The 13120-nt window shown below is 41.3% G+C and overlaps 1 protein-coding gene across 3 annotated transcripts in view; it reads right to left on the reverse strand.

Annotated features, from left to right (window-relative positions):
- The window catches only part of khdrbs3 (KH domain containing, RNA binding, signal transduction associated 3), a 157846-nt gene that overhangs the window by 53458 nt on the left and 91268 nt on the right, over positions 1 to 13120 (reverse strand). For all 3 annotated transcript variants that reach the window (XR_013793604.1, XM_079571315.1, XM_079571314.1), the window contains exons 4-5: positions 3637 to 3783; positions 1426 to 1565 (exon numbers count right to left, since the gene is read on the reverse strand). Coding sequence is in view for 2 of the 3 variants with exons in the window: in XM_079571315.1 (XP_079427441.1) it covers positions 1426 to 1565; positions 3637 to 3783 (287 nt within the window). In the remaining variant the exon portion in view is untranslated. The remainder of the gene's footprint in view (positions 1 to 1425; positions 1566 to 3636; positions 3784 to 13120) is intronic.

The following is a 13120-nucleotide window of genomic DNA, read 5'->3' on the forward strand; positions in this document are numbered from 1 at the left end:
CTCGGCTGCCAGTTTATTGGAAGCTTGGAGAAATAACTGCCATCGAGGACGTAGGGCCGCTGTATTGTTTTAAGTTTGATTTCATTTTCTTTGGGGAAAATAATGTTAGATATTATTATATTAGTCTGTCAACAATTCGCAGCGAGGCTGAATTATTTATGTTTTGTTTCCAAAAAAAAGTCGGGACTGCAAATAAGACTGGCAAAACGTATCAGTCTAAAATGGAGCACAATATTAGAATAAATTCTTTTTTAGTTGGAGGCGGCTTTGACAATCTACTTTGGGCTGAAAGTGAGGAGCACTTTGAGCATTATCCAGCAGGAATACCACAAATAGACAATAGTAAAAAGTTTCTTGTTCAGAGCTTATACTATATACAGTATGTAGGCCGACATATTTCACTGGTTGGAGAACCCCAAAGAACCACAGAGAAGCCACAGTACTATATTCACTATGTAAGTCCCTGTTGTTCTCTCAGTATAAAACAATGTTAAAGTTGGATTATGGACCATTTTGGGACAGAAAAAAAGAGATGAAATTTCTATATAATTTGCGCATTTTGCCTTTTTATGACTAAAAATAAATAAATAAATAAAATAATTTATGCTGAACTGACACTTTCAAAATGATCTAATATCACATTTTCTTTGAGCTAACAAATGAATGAGGTAAAGTCACTGTAGGTACTGCAGATACAGGCGGTGTTGTTGTTTACATTTTGCACTATATTGCTACAATGATTGATTTCTTCTACTAAAACTTGACTTTTGCCATAGTTAATGTTTGTTTTAATGTAGCATGTTATTTACACAGATAGAATTAAATGCAAATGTATACCAAAAAAGAAAGTAAAGTAACTCTTACTATATGCAGTTAAATGTGTTTCACACTTGACATCGCTGTGTTTGGCCCGCGACCCACAGGCACTTTTTCATTTTGGAAACAAAAAGTTTGGGCACCCCTGCATTAGAGGGAATTGGACCGCCATCCTTCAGGTTGTTGTGCACCCTATCAGCTGTGCCATCACTACCCCAACACCCTGTATAAAAAACATATTCAAAAGCAGTAAGTACTTGACTAGATCCTTTGAGTGCAGCACAGACTACACATCACTGAAAGCTGTGCCTTTAAGTTTGTGTTGTGCTCCTTTGTTGTCATTTAAAAGGCGACACCGGGGCTCATTCACGCTCTCGGGGACCAGAAAAAAAGGCACTGCTCCCTGTCCCGCAATGCTAAATCACACCATTAACTCAGCGAAACGCAACACAATCCGGCGCTCATCCATTTCCTGAAAAAGCCAGCAGCCCATTAGCTGGTTAACTGTAAATAATACGCCGCGCCTTGTTGATGGGAAGTGCACTATACACAATGACGCACATATGGCAGGGGTGACGGCGAGAGAGAAAAGGGTGAGAGGGAGGTTACCTGGGGGGGCCCGAAACAGGTGTGCCTCTTCCACGCGCGACCGACTTGCCCCGTACCGATGGCACCTTGGCGTCTTCCGAGCCCCCGTTCAGGTACGTGAGCTCCTGCAGCTGGGCTTGTCTGATCTCATCGTTGTAGTCCTGTTGGCGCACACAGGGAAACACGCGTAACAGGCAGCGATGGAGCGGCTTTCAATTACAGTGGATTCAATTACAGACTTTATCTGCAGGCCCACAGCCCCGGGAATATCTAATTAATGTACTTTACAGTAGTGGCGCGACTGCTGCTCCCCCTCCTTTGGTCGCGGGACATTCAGATATGCCACTGATAAAATCCTCAAGACGCTGTTTGCAATTTCCTTGTGACTTAGAAACTAAATGAATATACAGCACATAATGAAAATGAAGTGTTGGCACGTTATTTTCAAAAAAGAGCATCACCATTTTTTAGACAAGAACACATTGTTGTTGTTGTTTTTTGCTGTGACTAAATAATCCTTGACCTAAAATCATTCATTTAAAAAAATCTAAAACAGATATTGATAAAAAGATAAAGGAAATTAGACGATAATCAGGGTTGGACTGGCCATCGGGTGCACCGGGGTTTTTTCCGATGGGCTGCCGTACTTATGGGCCGGTCAGACCAGATGAGAGATCAGGCCCATATTGCACCACACTACACTGGCCCACATTATACCGCAAGTTCTATTGACGTACATATCCTTATTTGGATGCAATTACACAACTCGTCCACCAAAGGTATCTGATGCCTTTAATACCCCTCCGTTTTGCGCTTTCTTGAGTTATGGTTCCCAGATAATCTCGTAGCCTATATGAGCAATAGGCCTCTCACATATAACATTACTCATGCCCCACATCCTAATTGCCTGTATAAGTGAAAATAGTTTATTGTAACACTCTCCAGGACCCACAGAACCTCAGACTCATAGTTTTATACATTTCAGACAAATGTATGCAAAGAAGTGCATGTTGGGAGTTGTCAGGTGACTCGCCCCCCTGCCCCTCGTCTCAGTGCGCTCAGTTTGGAAATAGCTTCTAGCTTCCATTGAAAGGATTTACAATGTTTATGCCTATGGGACTTTATTTTCACTCCACACCTCTCTAACTCCGTGGTGAGTTTTACTATTTCATTACCTTAATCCACAGATTATTTGGTTGGTTTTGTGAAGTTTATTGTGTCGCACTCGCGAGAGGAACCTCCTTTAGTAAATTTACAAATGTTCCAGCAAGCTGTAAACAACAAGATTAAAGTCGTGAGTGCTGTGAGGTTTTAGCTTAAATTCGGCAGGAACAACTTGCAGTTATTGTCCTCGGTTTTGTAGCTTATACTGTTTTAGTTCAACAGCTCATTGTATTGCAAATGGCCTCGGCTATTGCATTGAATATGACTGGTTTTTTAGAGGGCCCGTCTTGACCCAAAAGTCCCCAGCCAATTTTCTCTGCCAGCCCAGCCCTGACCATAATGCATACCAAATTATTTGTCGCAAAAATACATTTAAGTTCCATGAATGTTTCAGCATGTGGCCGTTGTATGGAAGAGGGATTTGTACCCTCGAGAAGCCATCTCGGTTATAAAAATGGAAAGATTAAGAAAGATACGTGGGAAAGAATACAGGGGGAAGCATTTATCCTTAAGGGCCCCCCACAAAAAATGTAACTAAATAAATAAATCAACCAGACCAAACATTGCAATCAAAAACACAAATTACCTTCAATAACGTAGTGGCCTTGTTTGATAACATGGACAAATGCCACAAACACCATGAAAACCAAAAATTACACAGCCCATCAATGTTGTTCGATCAATATGTGTCTTACAGTCGCAGTGAGAGCAGCGTTCGCTTATGCAGTAATTAATCATGAGATGTAAATGATCATAGCTGTGAGCACAGGGCAGGTCATGCATTATAAATGGAGAAAGAGTGCTGGGGGTTTGGCCCATGTAGAGATGCTCCCTCCTGTGCGCTATGTATATCTCATTTCACGCAAAAACAAAAACATTCACTGTCATAGAGAGTGACTTGTTACTGCACCCATTTAAGATGTGATTTGTTGTCATAATATAACAATGCAAACGATAAAAAAAAAACTATGTGAAACCAAGAATTAATGCACAAAAAAGGCTAAATAACTTGTTTTAAGCTTCTAGTTGAACTTGTTGGACAGGAGAGAGATAAGAATAAGAACATACTGGTATTAGGAATTTCTTGATCTCCTCCAGGGCGTGACCCATTCTGGCGTAGGCCTCAGCTGGTGGGGCGAACACTTCAATGAGGACGTGCAGGTCTTGGTTTAGATGCTGGTATTTGGCCTCTCCGCTTTGCCGTAGTTCCTCTTCCTGAAAGAGACAGGGCAGGCATGGTTAATTATGGGATCTTTTTCGTTTTTGTGACATAGATGGTATCACAGACTTGTAAATGAAACAAAATACTACTTTTCAGAGCACATTTCATTTTTGAGAGGGAAAAGACCCCTCTCACACAAAAACACTCATCGCCAATTCGGACGATCAAACCTGCATAAATGGGAGTGGACTTAATGAGAATATGATATGGGCTTTTATAATATTTAAAAGTGCACATTGGCCACTTCTCAATGACAAACCCGCCCCATGACATATGAATAAATCATTTGAAACAGGCTGACAGCAGACAGTAGATACTGCAGCCGAATATGTGAGAAGCACAGAGGAGACAAACAACCACACACTAGTAGTACTACACTTCCATTCTGCTGCTGTTGGCAACTTTTAAAAATAGTCCTAACCGTGATAAGCACACAATACAGTTACTTGACATAAAGCCACATCCTGCAGAAATATCTTGGTTACAGTCTATTTTGAAGGTTTTCAGCGCCGTGTGCAATAAAATGACCATAAACATCCACATTCATGCAATAGGAGATTGTAAAAAAAAAAACAACTTCTGATTCAGATTCAGAAGACTTTATTTCTCTCCAAGGGGCAATTCATTTGCAGCTTCCCAGCCACACATTCTGTCTAATGTAAACAGACCGAGATGTTAACAGGTCCACAGCACTTTGCTTCCTTTCATTTTTACACTCAGATTTTACGACGGTCCAGATGTGGCCAGTGGCCTTGGACTCTGCGATGTGGTTTTAACTTGTGTGGTGCAGGATAGACACAGGCTCTGTTCCATAGTCCTCTGTGTCTGCCATGTTTGTTTTGGTACAGACAAAACATGTTTTTTTCAGGAGGTGCAATCTTATCCAAACTTGGTCAGTTTAGAGTAGGTAAAGTACAGTACTGCTTACGTTTTTATAATTTGTACCTACCGTATATAAGTCGCACTTTATTTTTCCGAGTTTGACTGGGGGTGTGACTTATACTCAGGTGCGACTTATATATCAAAATACATAATTTTAAATGTTTGTTTTTTTCACACTGACAGCTGCAAGAAGGCCAGTATCTGCTACACCTGTACCACTGAGGAAAAAAAAAACGGTAATCGAGCAGCAGAAAGAAAGTTTGTAGTGAGCGAGAAACTTGTGAGGGACTGGGCGAAAAGCGGAGGTTACTCTTACTGCATGAAGAAAACAAAAAAAGCTAATCGCGAGCTAAAAGCTAGGTGGCCACAGCTAGAGGAACAAGTTCACAAATGAGAGCTTAAACAACGTGATGCCGGGAGAGGCTTGTCAACGGTGCAGTTACAGCTCCTGGCCTAGGTAGTTGCCAAGGCCGGTGCGACTTATACTCCGGAGAAACTTATAGTCTGGAAAATAGTAGAAACACATTCAATAAGTTCATTTATAAAAGCAAAGTAGACACACACATCCATCAAACAAATATGGATTTTCGGCAGCACACCGTTGATGCTCATGTCATAGAGTTGGTTAAACCACACAAAGTCAAGTTCCCAATTTATTTAATTACTTTTTTACCCAGTTTTGTTACAGACTACCGAGAGACACAGATTATTTTCATGCATTATTTTTGCTATAATGCCAACTGCCAATATTTGAATCAATGAAAAAATAAATCTCATACAAACCATACATTCAAAAATAATGCACTGTCCTCCTACATGAAGTGAATAAACACAAGTGAGCTGCCCCTTCTCTAAAACATATATACTGCAGTTGAGAGTTCTATATATTGAGGAGTTGAGAGTAGACAAACAATACTGATACGTCTGTAGTCAGTTTGTATCCGGAAAAGGCTGTCATATGTGACTGATTACCGCCGTCCTCTCGCCGCAGCCTGGCGGCCAAACAAAACGTGCCGCCGAGCAGCGCTTCATCATCATATCTGCTGGATACGTTTGCTGTCATGACTCGCCCGCTGTAACTCAATCTAAATGTGAACGGCCTTTTCTGAAAGCCTATAAAACCGGGGAATATTGAGTTACGGCGCCGTTGGTTGAAACAGCAGACGAAAGGGATTTCATTTATTCTAATTCCACTCAATTTGAATGAAGACGCCTGCTCGGCTCGGCGACTTTGAACATCCATGGTGCGATCATGTGCCATTTGCATTCGATAGTTTACCAGTGAAAGTTGTCGATGACTAAATTGACAGTTGCGATCCGTCTCTGGAGGAGGAGATGATTATAAATTGGACTGGAATCCCCTGTCGCTTAGTCTGAATTGTTAAGATATTTCAACAGTTATGCGTCAAGCATCAAGTTGACAGATGTTTAAAAGTTATGAATATTAAAGCGCTGTGTGACAGTTGCGGAGCTATTTTAGTCACTGACGTTTGAGAATAATATGGAGTGACGCAAAAGAAAAAAAAAACACTTCTGCCAACAAATGACGACTGTCCAAACCTGTGCTGGCTTTAAGCGGACCCTGAAAAGTGATGCCAGTGGTGGTTGAATTCTCTAATTCGCCCTGTTCCTTATGGGGATTTGGTGCATTACTGTGCAGTGTATAGCTGCCATATTTATGTTCTCTGCTTAGATTCTCCTTACTCTGAACTTGTCCCTGGGGGGAAATTCAGAATCATTAAAAGCTCTTTGTCATAATAACCATCTGCTGGCGGCAAAGAGGTTTCGCGGAGTCTTATGGCATCCCGGTAAACATGCATCACTCTAGTGGCAAACTCCCAACTCGATATTTAGCCCACAGTTCCATCAATGTTTAAGGTTCAGCCTCTCCGTGGCCTCCTCCAAGCTTGATGCCCAGATGTGCCATTCATAAGTAAACTATGTCGGCTCCGCTGAACATCTAAAGAAAGTAAAGAGCGCTGCAAAGTCAATCGCCGTTTTTCAAAATCCTTCAAGTAAAAAAAAAAAAAAACAGCAATGTTTTTTTCCCGACAAGAACTTGTAAGCGCAATTGGAAATAAATGCAGGGAGGACGCAGCAGGCACAGAAAACTTTGAGGTAAACACTTTCCTCAATAGCCATTTCTCACAACCAAAGGAACACCAACTGAGATGTGACTGTGAATAGCTCTTAGAGAGTAAAACGTGTATTCAGGGATTAAAACGGAACCATGTATTAGCATTATGAAAACCACACGTTGTTTATATTGCGGGTTTACTTTGTGATCATTTTAGTATTGGCGAGCAGTACTTGTGAAACCCACTTTAGGTGGAGAGATACACAAACTGATCTAAAAGGGCCTGTGCCAAACTGAAAATTATACGCCATTAAGCCATCAGCAACACTGTAATGCAAGCTAAATGAAGCTAAATGGATGCATCGGTTTTTTGTTGTTTGTGCCAAATGCTAACGCTTCCCTATACGGAAACCTGCACCCAAGTGTTCTGTGTGCAGTGATAGAACCATCGCTGTCAAACTTTGTCTCCTATGGAAATGTCCCATCCATTAATTAGGAACATCTGCCAAGTGATTTTTCTATCGCTTTAGAGCCAGATTCATGGTGAAAGTACGTAGTAAGGAGATAAGCCTATTGTGAATGTTGGAGCACTGTCGGATACATTAAGAAAGCATAAAATACTGTTGAAACAGGGTCCAAATGTGTTATACGTAACCTGAAAAGGTCAGTTTATAGCTCCTTTACACTTCTCTAGTAAATCAAAGTAATGGCCACATTTCGGGAGGATCTGTTCAAATATTCTTCACACGTTGCTCGTTTCTAACAATAAAATGGCCCCAAACACCCTGGAACCGATTCAGCCCAAGTTCAGGATAAACATTTGCGCTCTAAACAGGTCGTTCGAGGTGACTGCCTTGGCTACCTGAACGCGCTCATGTTTGGCTAAGTGTCGGAAAATGGAGCAGCACTAAGTCATTCCCCCCTCTCGCTCTCTCTCTCCGCCGCGCCGCTTCGTTTAGACTACAGTGCGGTAAACATCGAGAGGGGCTGCAGAGGCCGCGGCGGCCCGACAGAAGCGGGCCAGGATTGTTATTGATGGCGGGAATTAGGACGCCGCGGTATCTCCCGACATATCGAGCAGAGAAAACAACAGGTTGGATGTCCTACTTTCTCCTTTCCATCAACAACGAGCAGCAAAAAAATATAAAGTCTCCTCCGGGGTCCTGGAACGGCTCGGACACATCTTCAACTTTGGGCTGGTAATATGAGTTTTTTTTACAGTCTTTCAGTCTCCCCCAGGGGAAACACCACCGAGTACGGAGTGAATGTATATCATTGTCTCATGTAAAGCGCTTTGTGACTGTCTGTGAAAGGCGCTATATAAATAAAGTTCTTCTTCTTTCTTCTTCCACCTTCCTTCTTTCTCCTTCCTTCCTCCTTCTGTCTCTTTCTTCTTCCTTTCTCCTTTCTTCTTTCTCCCTCCTCCTTCTTTCTACTTCTTACTTCTTTCTACTTCTTTCTTCTCCCTCCTTCTTTCTCCCTCCTTCTTCTTTCTCCTTCCTTCCTTCCTCCTTCTTCCTCCTTTCTCTTTCTTCTTCCTTCCTCCTTTCTTCTTTCTCCCTCCTTCTTTCTCCTTCCTTCCTTCTCCCTCCTTCGTCATTCTTCCATCCTCCTTTCTTTCTTATTCTTTCTCCCTCCTTCTTTCTACTTCTTACTTCTTTCTTCTTTCTCCTTCCTCCTGTCTCCCTCCTTCTTCTTTCTTCTTCCTTTCTTCCTCTTTCTACTTCTTGCTTTTTTCTACTTCTTACTTCTTACTTCTTCTTACTTCTTCCTTCCTTCTTTCTCGTTCCTTCTTCCTTCCTCCTTTCTTCTTCCTGTCTTCTTTCTCCCTCCTCCTTCTTTCTACTTCTTTCTTCTTTCTACTTCTTTCTTCTTCCTTCCTCCTTTCTTCTTTATCCCTCCTTCTTCTTTCTACTTCTTTCTTCTTTCTACTTCTTACTTGTTTTTAATTCTTTGTTCTTTGTTCTTTCTTCTTACTTCTTTCTTCTTTCTTCGTTCTTCTTTCTTGTTTCATATCCTTCAGGGTGTGCTCACAAAATTAGCCAACACCGGGCTAACTGTTTTAGCGTTGGTGCTACTTCTGTGCTTATGATCGCTCAAAATACACCGCAGACATGCACTCAATTTATTTATTTGAATTCGGACAGTGCACGTCAGCAGAAAGCCTCAATGTAAATGCACCAGAATGAATTAGCATAATAGCTAAACTACATCCCTTGTCCTAAGGCAGGTAAAGAGGTCAGTTCCAAGGACATTCACAGGTCAGATAAACACACCCAAAAAGTAACATTGATAAATCTACCTGTGAGTGCACGATTGCTTTGTTGGTCTCGAAAAGTTTGGCCATCATGTATGAATGCATTTCAAAAGAAAAACAGCAAATTATATTAATTCCAGCACAAAACATTTCTCCTTTGAAACGAAAGGATCCCAAAGATTCGGCTCCCATTAAAGGACCACGAATCCCGTCAATGCACGCAGAGCAGCGAAAACAACAGGTCGGATGTCCCAGTTTCTCCATTTTTAACAACAAGCAACAAAAAATAAAGTCTTATGGGTCCTACAAAAGCATAGACTTCCCTTTTAAAAAAGAAAAACCCAACTCAGGGCGTCTCTGATGTCACCTAATTATAAATAACCTTCTTTTAAGGCTGCCGGTGGTATGTTAATGATATGATAATGCCATCCATAAATCTGTGTTGTTTCGCGAGCGGAGGGCCGTGCATAGCACCTCCACCGACGGAGCGGCTGCTGCTAGCGGGCTGCCTGCTCCTCTTTCATGTTTGCCTTCTCGCATTTGCAAAGAAAAGGGATGAAAAACAATCATTATTTTGTCGTCGCTATTCCAAAACAGGAGTGGGTTGCACAGGCTGAGTTTGTTGATAGACAAAACTTAAGCCAATATACATATATTTTTTTACTCGATTCCCAAACGCACAGCTGTGGCATAAGCTCTGACTCTGTTAAAACTATTAGACGATCTAAAAGTAGAAAAGCAGTGATAAAGCCTCTTTCCTTGTTGAACATGTCGAATTTATGGTTTTATTTTGGCTGAAAAATGTCTGACTCTTTGTTTACACAGCCGTACTGTGAGAGAAAATAGCAACATTTTCACCGAACATTTAATTTTTATTTGACACGGGAGGAACATGTAGAATCCAGTGCATTTTCCTGCCACGGTAAAGTAAGAACTAAAGATAAAGTATGACTTCTACGATCACCTTATATCACCCAAGATGTGTTTCTTAGCCCTATACTTGTCCTGAACTGCATCTTGAAAATGGATGAGAGAGTGCATTCTTATCTGTGCATTATTAGAACAATTGCTATTTGTTTTCATAAACCTAACAAACTTATTCCAACACAATCATATTCTTCCTTACCGTTTTATTTTGTACGTACGGTATCACACTTTTTGTTTTCCAATTTCCTCTTTTACATTATCTCCTCTATAAAAACCAATCTGCCTGTGTGTGGATGATTTTATTCGCTGTTGTCGCGGGAGGGGGCTTTCTTCGACCCTGATAAGAGCTGCTGGTGATCCAGTGCAGTCTATAGCCGCTCAGCAGCCCTCGGCGGCAGATTACAGCTGTCTGTTCCTCCTATCGATTGGCAGCATCTTGCCCTGGTTTACATTTTTTTTCTGTAAATCAGCTTAGCCAAAGCCGTTCACCCTGGATACAGAGAGTCACAATGCAGCGGACCAGAGAGCTCCTGGAGACGAAGCTTATAGAGCACTCACATATCTCTATTACAGGTAAATGAAAGAAGAGTCCACATTCCTTTTAGTGCGCAATGCAGAAATATACTCCCTGCAAGTCTGATACAAATCAAACTGAAGGCTAAACGTGGGGCTCAAGGCTTATTTAGCTTTAAACACTGAGAGGAAAACGTTCAATAAAGATACATTTTCAAATGACAGTGGACATTTGAAAAACTGGCTAAAACTCTGCATCCTGTTCTTGGACGGTTAAAGCCGTTTGCCTGGATGGGTTCTTTTACCTCTTAACCGAGTTTGGCATTACCCAAATCTAAAAGCGTAGTGAAAGAGGTTAAAGGCACACTGCATGACATTTTGGATCGTCTTGCAAACTTGCCAGCAATACAAAACTCCTAATGACCAGCTAGACACAGAAAATCTACTTCAATCTCATACTTTTGTCAACATCACCATGGAGACGAGCTGGAGATGTCCCCGCTCCCAGTAAAGGTACAGTCAGGTCACGTTTGTTCATATTTTAAAGGGATATTTCAGGATTTTTTACTTAGGGCCTCATTTCCTACTTATCCAGAGTGTTGCTGATTTCTGGAGAGATATAGAGTTCGGGAATGTGATGTCATATCACTAAGCATTATGGGAATAGCAGCAATTGTAAACTAATGGAGAATTTATTGTTCACATTAAAGCACTTGGACACCACAGTGAGTTAGATGTATTTACCAGCAGTAACTCAGCAGCTAACGTGTGACTAATGTTAGTCAATGGAAATGTTTGCTAACAGCTCAGTTCACAAAGGAGCTTTCTACAACTCAGATATGGCAACGTTTGGAGGACTGCCCCATGATTTTGAAGAGGTGTTTAATGCAGGCTACTAGTTACCATAGACATGTGCTAGCCTAGCACTAGCCTAGCACCACTAAACTCTTCAAATTTAAGGACTGCATGAACTGCTCTTATGTCAAAAATCCTGAAATATCCCTGAGAATTATTCAACAATAACCTCTGTAATAAAATAAATGCTTGTATTTAATTCCAGTTATTGGGGGAAAATGTTAGCATAAATACTGCCGAGAAGACAAGGATTTCACACGTTCACGCTGAAGTAATGCGTGGTGTTAACTGGAATTACACTGCATAGCTTAACAATCCGCCATTTGCTTATGTTCCACAAGAACCCATTGAACAAAACTGGTTTATGGTTAAATAAATCTTTACGACAATGCCATCCATTTATCACTTATCATTTTCTTTTGGCACAGTATAGTGAAATCCATTTTTAGATCTCGCGAATCCAGAATTAGCACTGTTTACGGGCCAGTTGCTGTCGTTAGCATTATGTGACAGTTCAGTTTTGCTCCCCCAAAGTTGTGAAATGCGCTTATTTATAAACTCGTCCCAGCGAAGAACCGAGATGTTAGGAATGTGTTTGGAAAAGTTAGAACCACAACAAACCCATTTAAACTTCCTCTGGGTCAAATTGGGTTCAGGGCTTTTAATTATAACAACTCTAGCCTCAAAGATAAGGGGCTTGCAGGGTTAAATACAAATGAGGCACACAAAAAAAAATCTATTCCAAAAAAAAAAAAAAAGAATTGTGGTTTAAAAATGAACTACACCCAAATTTTCGCTCCTTAGCTACTGCATAACAAATTTAATTCATCAGGACTCTGACCAGAACAACAGCTCTTACTTGAATACTGAATACTTCTCCAAGGCAATACTATTTTGCTAGTTTGTAATCTGGCCTGTATGGTATATACACGCCTTTCGCTGGCAGCCTTCCTTTTTTATTCCCTTCTGCACATACTCCATTTCCACTGGCAGCTATACGCCTCACACTCTATCAATTTTTGAGTCAGATCCACTCCACAGAAAATCTGCAGCCTTGATAACTTGATGTATCCTTATTGAGACAGTCAAAAGACCATGATAGACTCAGAGAGAGATAAGAAAAAAAGTTACCCCATCTGCCAAACATTTCCCTGTGGCTTGGCGTCCATATTTTAGCAGACTGTTAATGAGCTGTATGATAATGAAGTATCTAATTCTGCGAGAGGGAACATGAACGGGCACGCGGCAGGTCCCGCAGACGGTAAGGTGTTATATTCGTCTCCAAACCCCACTCACGGAAATGTGTTTTGTCTATGAGTGAAATTAAAGAGGGAGTCCAAGTCCCCGAGTGGAAAATGGATGAGTTAATCACGGCGCTAACGAGAAGGGGCCGCGCTCGAGCAGGACTTTACATCATCCGCTGCTGACAGGACAGGCCGATCTGGACAGTCTTAGAGAGAGAGGGAATAACCAAAAGGGCTTATGTTATGCCAGCCGGACTCTTGGAACGTTTAACCATGTTGTTATGCTGCTCCGTCATTCAATTCGATTTCAGTTCAGAACCTTTCTTATCGATCCTATTCCACATCCTTTTCCCCCTGTAATTAGGCTCCGCTCCAGGCAGTTATCCCAAGTTTGGATGCTTTCCACAGCAATACAACAAAAGTTGAACATCTTTTCACCAGAGACAGTCCAATTTTTCAGTTGTTTAATAGAGTGAAGCCTTTGATAGGATTTCTTTTGGATTGTTCAAGTAGTGTTCATCCTTTTAAGTCCGCTCCTCTTACAAGATGTTTTCCCCAAATCTACTTCAAGCTCC

The sequence above is a fragment of the Gobius niger genome, assembly GCF_951799975.1.
Source record: "Gobius niger genome assembly, chromosome: 14".
Lineage (NCBI taxonomy): Eukaryota > Metazoa > Chordata > Actinopteri > Gobiiformes > Gobiidae > Gobius > Gobius niger.